Source organism: Quercus robur, chromosome 4, assembly GCF_932294415.1.
Source record: "Quercus robur chromosome 4, dhQueRobu3.1, whole genome shotgun sequence".
Classification (NCBI taxonomy): Eukaryota; Viridiplantae; Streptophyta; class Magnoliopsida; order Fagales; family Fagaceae; genus Quercus; species Quercus robur.
In genome coordinates, this window is record NC_065537.1 from 7,785,394 (window position 1) to 7,800,823 (window position 15,430).

Sequence of the window (15,430 nt, forward strand, 5' to 3'; positions counted from 1 at the left end):
ATTCCATTTACTAGCAGCAGCAACAGCTAAGAGAGCACGAACAGATGAGATACGAGCAACTGGAGCAAAAGTCTCTTCATAATCAATCTCATACTCCTGTGTAAAACCTTTAGCAACAAGACGAGCCTTGTAGCGCTCAACGGATCCATCAGAGCGAGTCTTGATCTTATAGATCCACTTACAACCAACCACAGACTGTCCAGGAGGAAGAGTAACCAGATCCCAAGTATGGTTTTTGGTTAATGCATCAAGTTCCTTTTTCATTGCAATCTGCCATAAAGGGTCAGTAGAGGCCTCACGATAGGTTTGAGGCTCGTGAAGTGTAGCAAGGGCAGTGTAACAATGATAGTCAAGTAAATGTGGAGGAATAGATCTTACCCGGGTTGAGTGGCGAGGTGGAATGTCTTGTGGAGGATCTTCAGGCAGAGCAGGAGCAGGGGACCCAGGCTCAAGGTGGGGTAGCTCGTCATCAACCTGTTCATCTTCAACATGTCTAGGAGAAGCATCAAAAATATCTGGAGAGAAGTCCAAAGAAGGATCAAAAGTATTTGTAGAAGGGACAAGAGACTCATCTGGAAAGATTTCTAAAACAGAGGAGTTAGTCAAGGAAGAACGAAAGTGAGAGAGTTCAACAAACAATCGGTGTTCCCAAAAGACAACATTACGAGAAACATGAAGACGATGAGAGACAGGATCATAACACCTATACCTCTTTTGAGTTTCGCCATAACCAAGGAAACAACAAAGTCTAGATCGAGGCTCAAGTTTGTTGTGCTCATGAGGCTGAAGAAGAACAAAACAAGCAGATCCAAATGAGCGAAGGTGATGATAGTCAGGGGGTGACCCAAAAAGACGCTCATACGGAGTTTGATTATGGAGGATAGCACTTGGAATGCGATTAATTGCATGAAGAGCATGAAGAGCAACTTCACCCCAAAATGGGGCAGGAACTTTGGCAGAAAGAAGAAGAGCACGAACAGTGTCAAGAATATGACGAAGTTTTCTTACGGCTCGACCATTTTGCTGAGAGGTACTTGGACAAGTTAGATGATGTACAGTGCCATAGGAATGTAACAGAGCTTGAAACGCATATTGAGTATATTCAAGAGCATTGTCAGATCGAAAAGTTTTGATACGATTGGAGAATTGTGTTTCAACCATTTTTGCAAAATTGCTATATATTGGTAAAATTTCAGAACGAGATTTCATAGGAAAAATCCAACTATAACGAGAATAATCATCAATAAAAACAACAAAATATTGAGATCCACCAATACTAACAACAGGAGAAGGTCCCCAAACATCAGAATGAATTAACTCAAAAATACTATTAGAAATGGATTCACTGTTATTAAAAGGCAAAGCTGGCTGTTTTCCTAACTGACATGAAGTACAATCAAAATTGTCTTTAGACACAGAACCCAACAGACCCCTAGACGCTAACTATTGTACCCGAGAAGATGGTGCATGACCAAGACGAGAATGCCAATGTGCAAGAGAAGGTAGGGAAGAAACTACAGAAGCTGCAGCAGCAACAGAAACAGGAGCAACAGGTGGAAGATGAAGATTGTCCACAGGAAACATACGCCCAACTCTAGGACCGGTCCCAAGCTCCTGCCCCGTCCTTGGATCCTGCACAATACACCCAGAATAGTAAAAAATAAGGCGATAACCTAATTCAACTAATTGTCCCACAGAGCACAAATTATAGGATAGGTCAGGTACATGGAAGACTCCAGGAACAGAAAGGTTAGAGGTTGAAACAAAACCTAAACTATTTCCATGCATGGTGGAACCATCAGCTATATGAATATTTAGAGGATGTGGTGCAGGGTCAAGTTTGGAGAATAAGGACGAGTGAGGTGTCATGTGATTGCAACAGGCAGAATCAAAAAGCCAAGTTTGAGACTTACCGGGTAGAACAGATAGGGCAGTGGAAAGAGATGCATTACCAGCCATACGAACAGCCTGAGCTATGATCTCCTGTAGTTCAGTGGGGGAGAGGTTGATAGTGGATCCAGAAGACTGGGACTCAGCTGAGGTGGAAGCCATTGGCGGAGTAGGCTCAGTATTAGCAACAGCAGCAGTAGATTTGTTGCGATGGTAACAAGTCTCAATGGTGTGGCCAGAACGCTTGCAATAGTTGCAGACTTTTTTGTTAATCTGCTTGCGACGATTGTTAGAGCCAGAGGAATCACTTGATTGCTGAGGTTGCTCTATGAGTGGAGTAGATGGAGTAATAGCCAAAACATTGAGCTTATTCTGGGCTTGAAGGGTTGCAAGACGAGCTTCTTCTCTAACTAACTCATTCACAACAGTATCAAGAGAGGGAGCAGGACTGCGATTTAGAAGCTGACCTCGAATGGGCTCAAAGTCCTTGTGAAGTGACATCAGGAATTCATAGAGGCGAAATTTATCTCTGATGGAAGCATATTGCTGAGCATCCTTTGAGCATGCCCAAGTTGGATCAGAAAGGTCAATTTGGTCCCAAATGTAGCGAAGCTGATCATAATAGTCATTGATGGATTGCCCTGGTTCTTGCCTGAGTTGATGCAATTCAACCGCTAACTGATATTTCATGGATCCATGAGTAGTGGAGTACCTTTTGGCCAACATATCCCATGCAGATTTTGCATCATCAAAGCTGCCCAACAGATTGGAAATAGAGGGAATGGAAGTGTTCCGAATCCATGTGAGGATCATGTGGTTATGACTATCCCATTCAATCATGCGACCAAGAAAAACAGCATCTTCTTCACTTGCTCCCTTGACAGGAATAGTCATTGCACCAGTACAATAATGCCAGAGCATGCGACCCTTAAGAAAACTGCGCATAGCTTGAGACCAAGATAAGTAATTTTTATTCCCCTCCAATACAGTATTGATGGGGCGAGGAACAAAAATATCCTTTTTATCCATTTAGAGACACAATATGCAAAAACAGACAGCAAAAATGAAATCTACGCGAAAAACTGGGTAAGGAGAACCTGGACTGAAAAAGTCAACCCTGGAAAAGTCAACGGTCAACGGCCAGTCAAAGTCAACGGTCAACCTGAAAGTCAACGGTCAAATCCAGATTCAGAAGGTGACGTCAGCGGATGATGCAAGCAGTGACGTCAGCAAGCTGTTAGGGCTGACGTCAGCAATGACGTCAGCGAGGCGCGTGAAACGAAATTGTGGCGCGTGGTGGCGCGTGATCGGTGGAACAGCAACTTTGAACGGCGCATGGGAGCACGTGCGGTCTCCGATGGCGACGAGGCTTCCACGAGTGTGTAGATCGGCACTGGACGATCTCAGTGGTGCCTTAAAAAACGTAATCGGAGCAATAATTGCAGCGGCGATGCAAAGAGCAGTGGTCTGTGCAGTGTGAAACTCCTTAACGACGGCGGCTGCAGGTCCGGAACCCAAGGACGACGGCTGGATGACGTCGGAGGTTCAACGGCGAGAGGCTACAGCGGCAGTGTGATGGCGGAAGCGTTGTTAAAAAGAAAGCCACACTAATGAAGACAAGACTGCTAAGAAAAGGTCAGAGCAGTGGCTCTGATACCATGTTAGAAATACAGAATGATTGTATTGTATTTCTTGAATAAAAGAATATACATCAGTGCCTTTATATAGGAGGCATATGTGTGCGGTACAAGTAAAGTGTACTATACAAGTAACCTAACTGGGCCTAAAGCCCATTAACATAATATACATTAACAGGGAGAAAACACCATGATGGTATATAATTAATCAAAAATAAAACACAAACAACTGGATAGGACCACCACCAAAACTAACTGTAACTTCTTTTTTTTTTTTTTTTTTTTTTTATATGCTGAATGCAATTTTTATCATCATCCGTTTACAAAATCATGTGACTACCAACTATAGAATTTGCAGTGGTAAAATTATTTCAAGTAAGGCAACCACGAAAATTCAATTAAAGAAAAGGTTTAACCATTCTAATCCCTTCACGTTTACAACATACAAAAAAACAAATATATGCATAATTCTTTTATATCTCTTGCCATGTATAATTCTTTCATCATCAATTATTGTAATCCAATTGCTTTCTATGTATTGGTATTGGTTTTGGTAAAAATATATGCATATATATTACCTAAAGAAAGTTTATTTTGCTTCTGCTGCAATTGCCTTTGCTACAAGGTTATTCCCTGTTGCAGGTGGACCATATAGTAATATAACCCTCCATGGTTTTCGATTCCCTAAACTGGCGAACAAATGATTATTTTTTCCAAAACAACAATATAATATCCACATTAGTGGTCACCATAAGTCCAGCCATTCTTATTAGCATTGAAACTAAGAATATACAGATAAACTATCTAAAAGCAGAGATTAGAAAACCCAAAAGTTAAATACAATGATGGTTGATGGAGGAGGAACTTACTAGTAAAAAATTGAGGACACTTTTTAGGCTATATGGTAGCTTCTACCAAAACCTCTTTGAAAGTCTCAAGTCCGCCCACATCATTCAACTTCAGGAACGACCGTAAGGCGAAGCCCGAATTCTGCTGTACGAGTTATAGAGGATCCAGGAACTTTTATAACGGGAAATAAATTTCTTCTCAAAACTGCTTAAAATGCTTTCAAATAAAGTTCATAAGACTCTTGTTTCTATTCGTCGTTACTGTTTTCATCTGCCTGAACTGCCTTAGGCAGTTTGCAATGAAACTATTCTCTTAAATTATTCTCCCAGAGGCCAAAGCGCTATTTTTAATAATAAATAATAAAAATAATACTATTTTTTGCAGAAAAAGGTTTGGGAATTAATTAATTTTTAAATCATTTATATTATTTATAAAGATATAGTCTATGAAAATAAGTTTGGCCCTAAAAAAAAATTCTTAGTTACGCCCCGTGACATTGGTAATGATCATATTTGGTATGTTTAATTGTAATGTTAGAATAAAAGTATGGAACTAATGGTCTAAGAGGAGATAAAATAGACAATAAAAAAATTATGATCAGGATCACACCTAAATCAATCACTCAAAGCCCACTAAAGACCATGAACATAGCTCAAAAATATTAAACAGACCCACCTACCAGCTTTGCTAACAAAGATATTGTTTGTAAGGCAAAATTTATGCGCAGTGCTTAGGTAGGTGCTGTTTCATAAATTTACCTCTTAAAATTCAATTATGTGGTTACTTAACTAAAAATACACTTTCAACTCAAGAAAAAAAAAAAAAAAAAAGCCTCGTAGCTAAATTTTAAGAAGAATTCCTAACAAACACCACTTAAGGTATTGTGCTTAAGTTTTGTTCGTTTGTAATTGTGATGTGAGGGTGAGATTGATCAACCTGAATTACAGAAAAAAGTTGTGAAGGAACATCTTCCGTCCACACTACACATTCCAAACTAGTTATAACATACCTAGTCAGACCATGAGCAACCTTATTATATTCTCTTTTAGTATGAGAGTAAAGCAATTGAGTAAAAAACCTAGAAAAAATCCTTGCATCTTGAACCAAAAGATTATAGGGAGGCAAAGACCTACCCTCCTCAACAAAAGCCTTCATTATCACTTCTGAATCCCCTTCCAAAATGGACTGAGAAATCCCAACTTCATGAGCAAACTCAAGAGCTCGAGCAAGTGCCAAAGCCTTAATTTGCATAGCTTGAAAAGCTTGAGAAACCTGTTAAGATAGAGATGTTATGACCATACTTTGATTATCCCTAATGATCACACCAATGCTCGATTTATTTTCAACTTGGAACACTGCATCATCAAAGTTTATTTTATATAAGTAAGCTAAGGGAGGTCGCCACCGGACATGAGGCTTAGAAGGCAAAGGGAGTTTGGGAGGCTAGATTGTTTTGAATTCATCATACCTTTCATTTGAAACCCAAGCAATCTGATCAACGCTACAACTAGGTTGGTGTAATCTAACCTAGTTTCTTTGAGTCCAAATTGACCATGCTATCATGGTAAACCAGTCTAAGTTCTTTTACTTCTGCATAATCCAGGAGACCAGTTTGTTGAAGTCCAAAAATCAAGTGGAGATGCAAAAATCACAGGAGTTAAAGGCATTCCACACATCATCTAACATAGGACAAGACCAAAGAGCACGAAGCAGAGCTTCTAGGGCCGAGTTGCATTGGTCACAACATGGACTATCAATCACCATTCTGTGAACCAGGTTAGCTTTGGTTGGCATAGAATTTTGGCAAGCTCTCCATATAAGATTCTTCACCTTGTTAGGAGAATGTAAAGCCCATATATTCTTCAAAAGTATAGTATCATGTGTATAAGGATCCACACCATCTTCAAGCTATGTCTCCATCTCAAGAAAACAATAGCCAGACTTACAAGAGTAATTCCCATCCTGTGCCAAAAGCTTGAAGAGAGAGTCGGTTGTTGTATGGCAGGCTAATTAAGGGTATTTTCTTGATAGGTTCGGCCTCCTGTGGAACAAAGATGTCATCAATCATATCTATGTTCTATTGTCTCGTAAAGGGATCAATTAACAAGTCGACTGTAGCCTCCTACAAAGATTCCACAATTGGGGAAGACACCTTAGTAGGATGTTTAACTAGCAACCAGAGATGTTGCTAGATTTTCACTGACTTACCATTACCAATCCACCAACAAGCACCCCGTGCAATGACATCCCTACCTTTTAATATACTTTTCCAAGTATAAGAGCCCCTCCTTGAATCATTAGCCTCCATTATTGAGCCAATTGGGGAAAATCTTGCCTTAAAGACTCTATAAAACAAAGAATCCCTATTATGGAAAAGCCTCCAAACTTGTTTAGCCAACAAAGAATCATTAAAAAGGGATAAATCTCTAAAACCCATACCACCCACCATTTTAGATTTTATCATCTCATCTCATTTGAGCCAATGAATTTTCCTCCTATCACCACGTTGTCCCCACCAAAACTTTTTAATTAGGAAAGGAAGTTTGAAGTAACCCATGGCATATGTTGGAATAGCTTGAATGAAAGCTTTAAGCAAGACCTCCCGCCCTGCTTGAGGTAACAACTTGCCCTCCCAGCCTTGTATCTTCCTCCAAACTCTCTTCTTAACGTAATTGAAGCTTGATTTCTTCCCCTTACCCATCAAAGATGGAAGACACAAATATTTCTCATATTGTTTAATCTCCTAGACCCCTAAAATACCTTTGATAATTTGTCTCTTAGCCTTTAGAGTAGACTTGCGAAAAAAGATGGCAGTACTATTTCGATTCACTTTCTGGCCAAAGGCACCCTCCTAAGTAGATAACATATCCAGGAATTGGCCACACTCTTCAATTCTGAGGTTGCCTTGCCAAAAAAAAAAAAAAAAAAAGGCTATCATTTGTGAAGAACATATGTGTTAGTGTTGGTCCCCATTTGCATAGAGAGAAAACTTTAATCTCACCCCTTCTAGCTACTTGTTTAATGATCCCATGCAAAATTTCAGTACACAAGAGTGTACGTTTTTAGACCCCTTAAAACACAAGTTGTTTAACTTAATTATTTAGTCAAGTGATTACTTAGATAAATTATTCAGATCTAGGTTAACACAATTAAATCATATCATGTAAATTATGTGGAAAAGTAAATAACATAACGATTTGATAAACCAGGAAAATCAAACCGGTAAAAAACCTAAGGAGGATTTAACCAAGCCATCCTCAAGGTAAAACAGATCTACTACGAAAGAAATGAAGTTTGTACAATAAGACTTAGACCACTAATATCCAATTGCTATTTCATGTAGAAAACTTATTACCATGACCAGGTGACAGCTCCGAGTCCACGAACTACTTCTTTCCTTGATCCATAGCAACCACAAGTTCTCCTACTTGTGTTTTTCTTTAAGATCTTGAAACAACAACTGAAGAGTTCACTAAGTTCTTGACATCAATCTTGATCTTGATAACCCTAAGTGTGTATGAAGGTAAACACCTCTAGATTTCACAGAAGATTCACACACACAGCATATCAAAAAAGACTCTAAAACGTAGCTAGGGTTTTTTCTGTTATACTTGAAGCAAAACATAAAACCCTACACGTCATATGGGCTTGAGCTGAGTTGGAAATTCTATAGAAAAAACAATTTGCATGAGGTTCGATCGATCGATCGAGTCTAATTTTCAATTGATCAAGCCTTGCAGATTTAGTCCAGTAAATTCTACAATCACTCGATTCCAACTTTACATATAGACACACTTTGAGCAACCTAAATCTAGACTCTAAGTTTTGATCATGGTTTGCCAACACATTACAAATTAAAGTTCTAATACATTTAGTTCCTAAAGTCTTAGAACCTAACAAAGAGAAAAAGAAAAGGGCACAATGGATCTCCTTGTATTATTCACCTTGATGGATGAATTAAACCTATGGGCTCTCTATTAACAAGGATCGAATAAGTAACTGTTTTCAAACAAACCATAATGAGATCAATCCAATGGTCATTGAAACCCATTCTTCTCATAAAATTCTCCAAAAAAGCCCACTCGACCCTATCATAGGCCTTACTCATATGTAGCTTAAGTGTCATACAACCAAATTTGCTTGAATTGTGAGACTTCATGCAATGCAAAGTCTCAAAAACAGCAAGAATATTATAAAAAATAAGACAGTCTTTTGCAAAAGCCAAATGGTGCTTTGTGATGATCCGTGGTAAGACCTTCTTTAATCTATAAGCTAACACTTTTGGAAAAATCTTATACAGTGTGGGTGCAAGCCCCCCCCCCCCCCCCCACCGCGTTGGGCAATAGTGGTTTCCACATAGGACATGTTATTCTGCCAATCCTAATGCTAAATCCGGGTTTCTAGGCATGAGCATGCGTGTGCATGTGCATCCAATGTGTATACGTATGCATGCATGAAGCATACGCATGCATACACTCCAAAAACCCAAACGCAGGAACACAACACAAGTAATTTAAAACAGGAAATCTAGCAAAGTATCATGCTTATAAAACAAACACTAAATGAAGAGAACTCTTTAGAGTTTTGATTTAATCGTTCCTCTCATTTAATCTAATCAAGAACAAAACCAAGAAGGTTAGTATGCTTAAAACTCGAAGATCATTACAAAAACTGATGGGCTTGAGATTTTTGTTTTAGGTATAAGAGTAATGAAAGTGTGGTTCACAAGGTGAGGAATGATAATTATGTTTAGCCATGAGAGAACGGATTGAGTGACATCTTGGTCCACAACTTGCTAGAAGTATTGATAAAAGAGAGGAGGCATTCCATCGAAGCCAGAAATTTTGAGTGGGCCATTTTTTTTAAAGTAGTTGCCACTTCACACTTCTAAAATTTTGGGGGTGGGATTGATATAAATGATACTTATAGCAACTTGTATTGGTGGCATATATTAGAGTACCATATATTCATCCAATTTCCAAAGCAAAAGTTATTTTTTCATTTTGTTTGCTTACTTTTTCAAAAATACCTTCTAACCAACTCTCTATTTTCTCAATTCTATTTAAATATTATTTCTCTATTCTTACTTTAATCTTCCTTGGTTCTTTTTTATAATCTTTCTCCATTCCCGAAAGAATAGAGGAAATAAAAACAAATTTTTTTTTTTTTTTTGACTTCAACAATTTTTTTATCTTAAAAATTTCTTTTGTTAATGAACAATAACTCTACAAACTAAGAGAGTGACTATTCATGAGCCAAAAACATTTTGCATTTCCGAGAGACGGATAGAGTTGTATTTTAAGAGCATTGACATCAGCCTCTCCAATTTAACATTTTGGCAAATTTTTGTCTAAACCCAACCAAAGTAAGTGTGCATCAATCTCGCTAAGTAAACAAAAGTTTTAACGATGCACAATATCCTCACTACTTGTAGTGAGGCATTGACCATTGCTACATTAACAATAGATACTTTTTATTTAATTCCAGACTCTCTCTCTCTCTGTGTCTGTGTGTGTGTGTCTGTGTGCGCGCGCGCGCGCGCGTGCGTGCGCGCAATGGATCAATGATGGTGCAATCTGGTTTGGTGGTAGTGCAATGGTGTTTTTGGTGGGTGTGGCGATGGATTGATGGTGCTGTGATTTGGTTTGTCTCTCTTATCCTCTCATCATCAGAAAATCAATATAAAGCATGATGTTAGACACATGTATATATTTTCTTTTATCAAATTGTATATAATTTTATTTTTTTTAAATCTGAGATAGAAATCTCATTCTAGCATAATCTAAATGTATATGTGTGAATCTCTTTCGTGGAAACTTGAACTCCTACTCTCACCCCCTACCTTACAAGAACTTACACTTGTAGAGAGATTATTATGTTAAGGATATGCGGTGATGTATATCATGTTAATAGACATATGCCACATATAAATATAATAATATTGACTATGTTTAGCAATATTTCCCTATATAATATTTAGCATGAAACCATAAGATTTTTAATCCATTAAATAAATTCTATAATTTTAGATAGAATCAATGCGATAATAGATAAATTAGATAGTACAATTACTAATTCTTAGAGAAAACTTACAGTGTGTTATATGTAACACAAATAACCTTTGGCTTTGAAAGACAATGAAAACAACTACCTTTTATAAATTGGTCAGAGCTTGAATTTGGACAAAGTTTTATGTTGATAACGATAGTATGAAATAAAAGTGATGAGGGTAATTTTAAAGTGTGAAGACTCGTCTACATTAGATGGAGCCGACGGTCTGAAGAAACTGTCAGCCATACTATACATTTAACGAAGAAGACGACGTCCTCGTAAGGCTGACGACTACGTACTCAAAGCTGACGACTTCAATCTTAACATGACAGCTCCACTCCACTTCTAAGCAAACAGCATTTGGGGCTTGACGACTAGAACGCCTAGACAAGATGGGAAGCCGACGGGAAGAAGCTGATAGAGATAAAGAAGCCCTTGACGGACCCAACATGGTTTTGCTTGGCCTTCACGCATAAATATATAAGGAAACATCTTACGCCCCACGGTCAACCCTAGTTAAGAGGATTTCTACAAGGAAAGGACTCCGCAAAATGCGCGCATTAATGAGGATCTTCCCTACAAAGAAAGACCCTCTTCACCAAGGAACGGTTGTCAACTCTACGCTACTATAAAAACCCCAAAACCCTCACAAATCAATACACACTAATTCATCTTAACTCTGGCACTCTAGAGTTGTGAAAGTTCTCTAACTTGATATTCGGAAGGTATTTGGCCGGTACCACACTTGATGATTTTTAGCATCATAAAAAAGAATCATTAGTAAGCACGAAAATATGAAGACGAATATGAACTTCTCAACTAAAGAACAAAAAAGGTATATAAGATTCAATTCCTAGAGACATGAACATGAAAATTTAAAGTAAGACATAGGGGTCTAAAAAATACTACTACAAACGAACTTGAAAAAAATAAAGAATCCGACAATGTTAATGGAAGAGAAAATCAACACCAAACATTTTTTTGAGAAAGAATCAACACCAAACATGAATCAATGCAATTGAATGAGACATGCTTTTTTCTTTTTCTTTTTTATAAAGTACACTAATCCCTCCCCTCTTTTGCGTATTTCTTCAATCCTATTTTCCATAAATTAACTAATGTTACGCTCTGTTTGTTTCGATAAAAAATCTTATGCGAAGATAATTTTTTGTGTTTTTTAGTGTTTGGTAGTATTAGAAAAAATAAGTTAAAGGAAAATTATCTTTTGCTAACAAAAAAAAGTATAGTTTATTTTTAAAGATTATTTTCCATTAAATTAAATGATTGTTTTTCAACTTATTTAAGTTTGCTACCAAACATAGGAAAATTAGATAGTTTTATAAAAAACTAGTATTTAACTTGCGCAATGTGCAAGAACATTTTACATATTTTAAATCCAATCAACTTCACATAAAAATACATTAAAATTCATCAGGTAATCTTACACATCCATTCGTTTGTCCTTATTGTAACCAATTTTTTATGCATTTTTCCAATAAAATAGTGACGCAAAATTAGTGCCTTTGGTATAATTGCAATATAATTTAAATATAAATTGGCATTATTTTGAGCATCAAATAAATTATAAATTATTTAAAATTGCATGTACATATATTTAAGCAAGATATTACGTAGAAGTTGATAGATCATATATCAATGTAACAACTCTTGAAATTTTTACATTAAAAATGGTATAAAAATTCACTACGATAGAAACATTGTAAAAAAAATCATTTACAATTTATTGAGGCAATAGTTGAGAAGTTAATGGAGCAATGTCTTTCAATTCTGTTTTTCAACAACATCTAACATTAACCTATTTTCAAAATATAACACATTAACTAAAAAATACAACAACAACAACAACACATTAACCATCAATTTATTAAAAAAAAAAAAAAAAAAACCTTACATGTAGAAATAAAACCTAAATCCAAATTCAAATGTCCAAATCATGTCATCTAAACACACCATAAGAGTATTGATTTACAAAATAATTTAGAAAAAAGTGATATTAAAAACTTTTTAAAAATAATTTATTAATAATTTTTGGCGAAAACCACATTTTCGTCCTTACATTTTCACGCGATTTTCATTTTCATCCCTAACTTTTTTTTCTACCACTTTTAGTCCCTAAAATCAAAAAAAGTGATCTCGTTTTTGTCCCTACCGTCAGTGCCCTAACAGCAAAGTCCTAGGTGGCAGATGGAACATCTTATTAGCTAACGTGGCGTTGATGTGGCAGTGATGTGGCAATTAAAATATTATTAAAAAAATATTATTTGGCATTTTTATATGCCACGTCAGCATTTTAATTATTTTTTTTAAAGCCACATCAGAAAATTTTAAAAAAAATTAAATTTAAAGAAAAACCTTAAATCTAATTAATTTAAAATTTTAATTAAAATTTTCTTTCATGTTCTTCACCTTGCTCTTTGTGTTCTTCACTGACCAAACCCAATAGCAAGAACTCAAACCCATATCAGAAGATCACAAACAAAAATAAGAAGAAAAAATTAAATTAAATACTAACAGGAAATTTTCTTCATGTTCTTCCCAAATCCAAGAAGCAACCAAACCAATCTCTAGCAAACCCCAAATCCAAATCCAGCAACCAAACCCAATCTCCATCAAATCTAGAAAAACAAAAAATAAATCCAAGAAATAAACCCATAAACACAGCAACTAACCCAATCTCTAGCAAACCCATAAACCCAGAAATTTTCTTGGGAAACAAACACACAAAAAACCCATAAAATCAAAAAACTCCACATCCTCTCGAAAAAACAAAACCCCATCCTCGATACCCAATTCGCCGCTGGGAAGCTCGATTCGAAGGAAGCGAATTTCGTTGAAGTCTTTGAGGAGAGCAACAGAGCGGAGGAGGCGAAAGAAGATGAAGCGGGTCTCTTAGGGTTAAGGAATTGGGTAAAGAGCTGAAGGGGCTTGACGATTCCGCCGAAAACGAACCGGAAGAGGTTCGAGAATGGGTTGCGAGACTTGTTGGAGGAAGAGGAGATAGCCGGGGCGAAAAGAGAAGAAGACGAAGAGTCATCGTCAGAGAAAACGCAGGCGACCCGAACGACGACGTTGTCAACCTGAGGGACAAGGGAGTGGAAGAGGCGCGAAATGACGCAACACCAACCCAAGGCCTTGACATCGCTGATCCTGTTGAAGATCAAGAGGAGGATAAAGTCGGGAAGATGGTTGAAGTGGTCGATGTGGGATTGCAGCTTCGAAAATGTCAGATCTAACATTGCAAAAAAACGTAGGTTGGTTTGTTATCTGAATTCGTTAGTAGTAGAAGTGGGTTTGATGTAGATCTGGGAAATTATAAGCATGTGTTTCTGTTTTTGTTTCTGCTTTTTTGTTTTATAAAATTGGTTTGTTTGCTTCTTGGATTTGGGAAGAATATGAAGAAAATTTGCTGTTAGTATTTAATTTAATTTTTTTTCTTCTTGTTTTTGTTTGTGATCTTCTTATATGGGTTTAAGTTCCTGTTATTGGGTTTGGTCTGTGAAGAACACAAAGAGCAAGGTGAAGAATGTGAATATTAAGAAAAGAAAATTTTAAATTAATTAGATTTAAGGTTTTTCTTTAAAATTTTTTTTTTAATTTTCTGATGTGGCTTTAAAAAAAAATTAAAATGCTGATGTGGCATATAAAAATGCCAAATAATATTTTTTTAATAATATTTTAATTGCCACATCAACGCCATGTCAGCTAATAGGATGTTCCGTTTGCCACCTAGAACTTTGCTGTTAGGACACTGACGGTAGGGACAAAAACGAGCTCACTTTTTTTATTTTAGGGACTAAAAGTGGTGGAAAAGAAAGTTAGAAACTAAAGTGAGAATCGCATGAAAATATAAGAACGAAAATGTGGTTTTCGCCATAATTTTTCTAACAGGACACATTAACCGTGCTCATACTAAGATATAATCTATATATATATATATATATATATATATATATATATAACTGAAGCTTTTGAAGCTCTCACAATTTTCCACGTCAGCACAATATTTAAAAAATAAAATTAAAAACAATCATACGCGGGAACCAACACAATATTAAAAAAAAAAAAAAAATTAAAACACTCATACGCATATCCTTCTCCTAAACTAAAAACCCTAGCCGCATATCCTTCTCCTCTGTCTCCACTCCCATCTAAGACAATCTCTTCCCAGCAACGGTAAGTGATCAAGTTTTAGATTCTAAATCTCTACTAATTTGAAGGTATTTCCTCTTTTTCTTTTCTCTAATTTTTTTATTATTTTTTTTATGGGTCTTTAGGCTGGATTTGAAGAAAAACAATGCAACTTTTTTGCTACAAAATGCATAAATCTGAACAATATTCTGTCTTATAGATGATCTTTACTCTTTGTAGTCGCTGATCTACCTTTAAAACAACTAATAAGGGATGCCTTGAAGGAGTTCATTGGTCTCTCTGGTTTTTTTATTATGTATTTTGTGCTGCTGTAACTCCTGATCTCCAGCAACAAATCCTTTTTGTTCTGCAATTCAAAGCAGGAAACCTCCCAATCATATTTTTTGAAAAACCTGTTTATCACTAGAATACTGGAATTGCACCAGTTAGAGTTTTTACAGCAAATTCTATGCACGTGTCCCTCCATAAATCACCCAAATCCATATTGGGAGGTGATACTGGCTATTGTTTGATACCTGCGATAATTTTGTGCCTTTGGGACTGTTAACGCCTATTCCAGTATGAGTTTTTATAGAAAATTGGATGCATGGATTTGACCATAGATCCATGGAAGGCAGGTCAATAGGAATATCTAGCTTCTCATTGTCTTGGTTCACTTTTTCAACCATTCCAGCATGTTACAAAGCCAGCCTTAAGCTAACCATGCTGTTGTGATTGCTAATGAGCCATACCACTAGGAGAAGAAGGAGGTGTACTAGCTCTCTGCCTCTCCATCGTTTCTCAGTTCTCACCATCAGATCTCTCGAATCAAGGAAAGAATCCCCTCACTCCTT

At 36.7% G+C, this 15,430-nt stretch overlaps 1 protein-coding gene across 1 annotated transcript; it reads right to left on the reverse strand.

Moving 5' to 3' along the window:
* Positions 1-12,943: 12,943 nt before the first annotated feature.
* On the reverse strand, positions 12,944-13,684 carry LOC126721290 (F-box protein At5g46170-like). Its single transcript, XM_050424343.1, has 2 exons — positions 13,379-13,684; positions 12,944-13,334 (listed from the first exon to the last, which is right to left on the reverse strand). Exons 1-2 carry the CDS (start codon positions 13,682-13,684, stop codon positions 13,125-13,127), a joined length of 516 nt encoding a protein of 171 aa, XP_050280300.1. The 3' UTR covers positions 12,944-13,124.
* Between the last annotated feature and the right edge of the window lie 1,746 nt (positions 13,685-15,430).

Coding starts and splice junctions, on each gene's coding strand:
- LOC126721290 (XM_050424343.1), bottom strand. CDS start 13,684: ATGTTAGATCTGACATTTTCGAAGCTGCAATCCCACATCGACCACTTC. Junction 13,335..13,378: donor GGTTCGTTTTCGGCGGAATC/GTCAAGCCCCTT, acceptor TAACCCTAAGAG/ACCCGCTTCATCTTCTTTCG.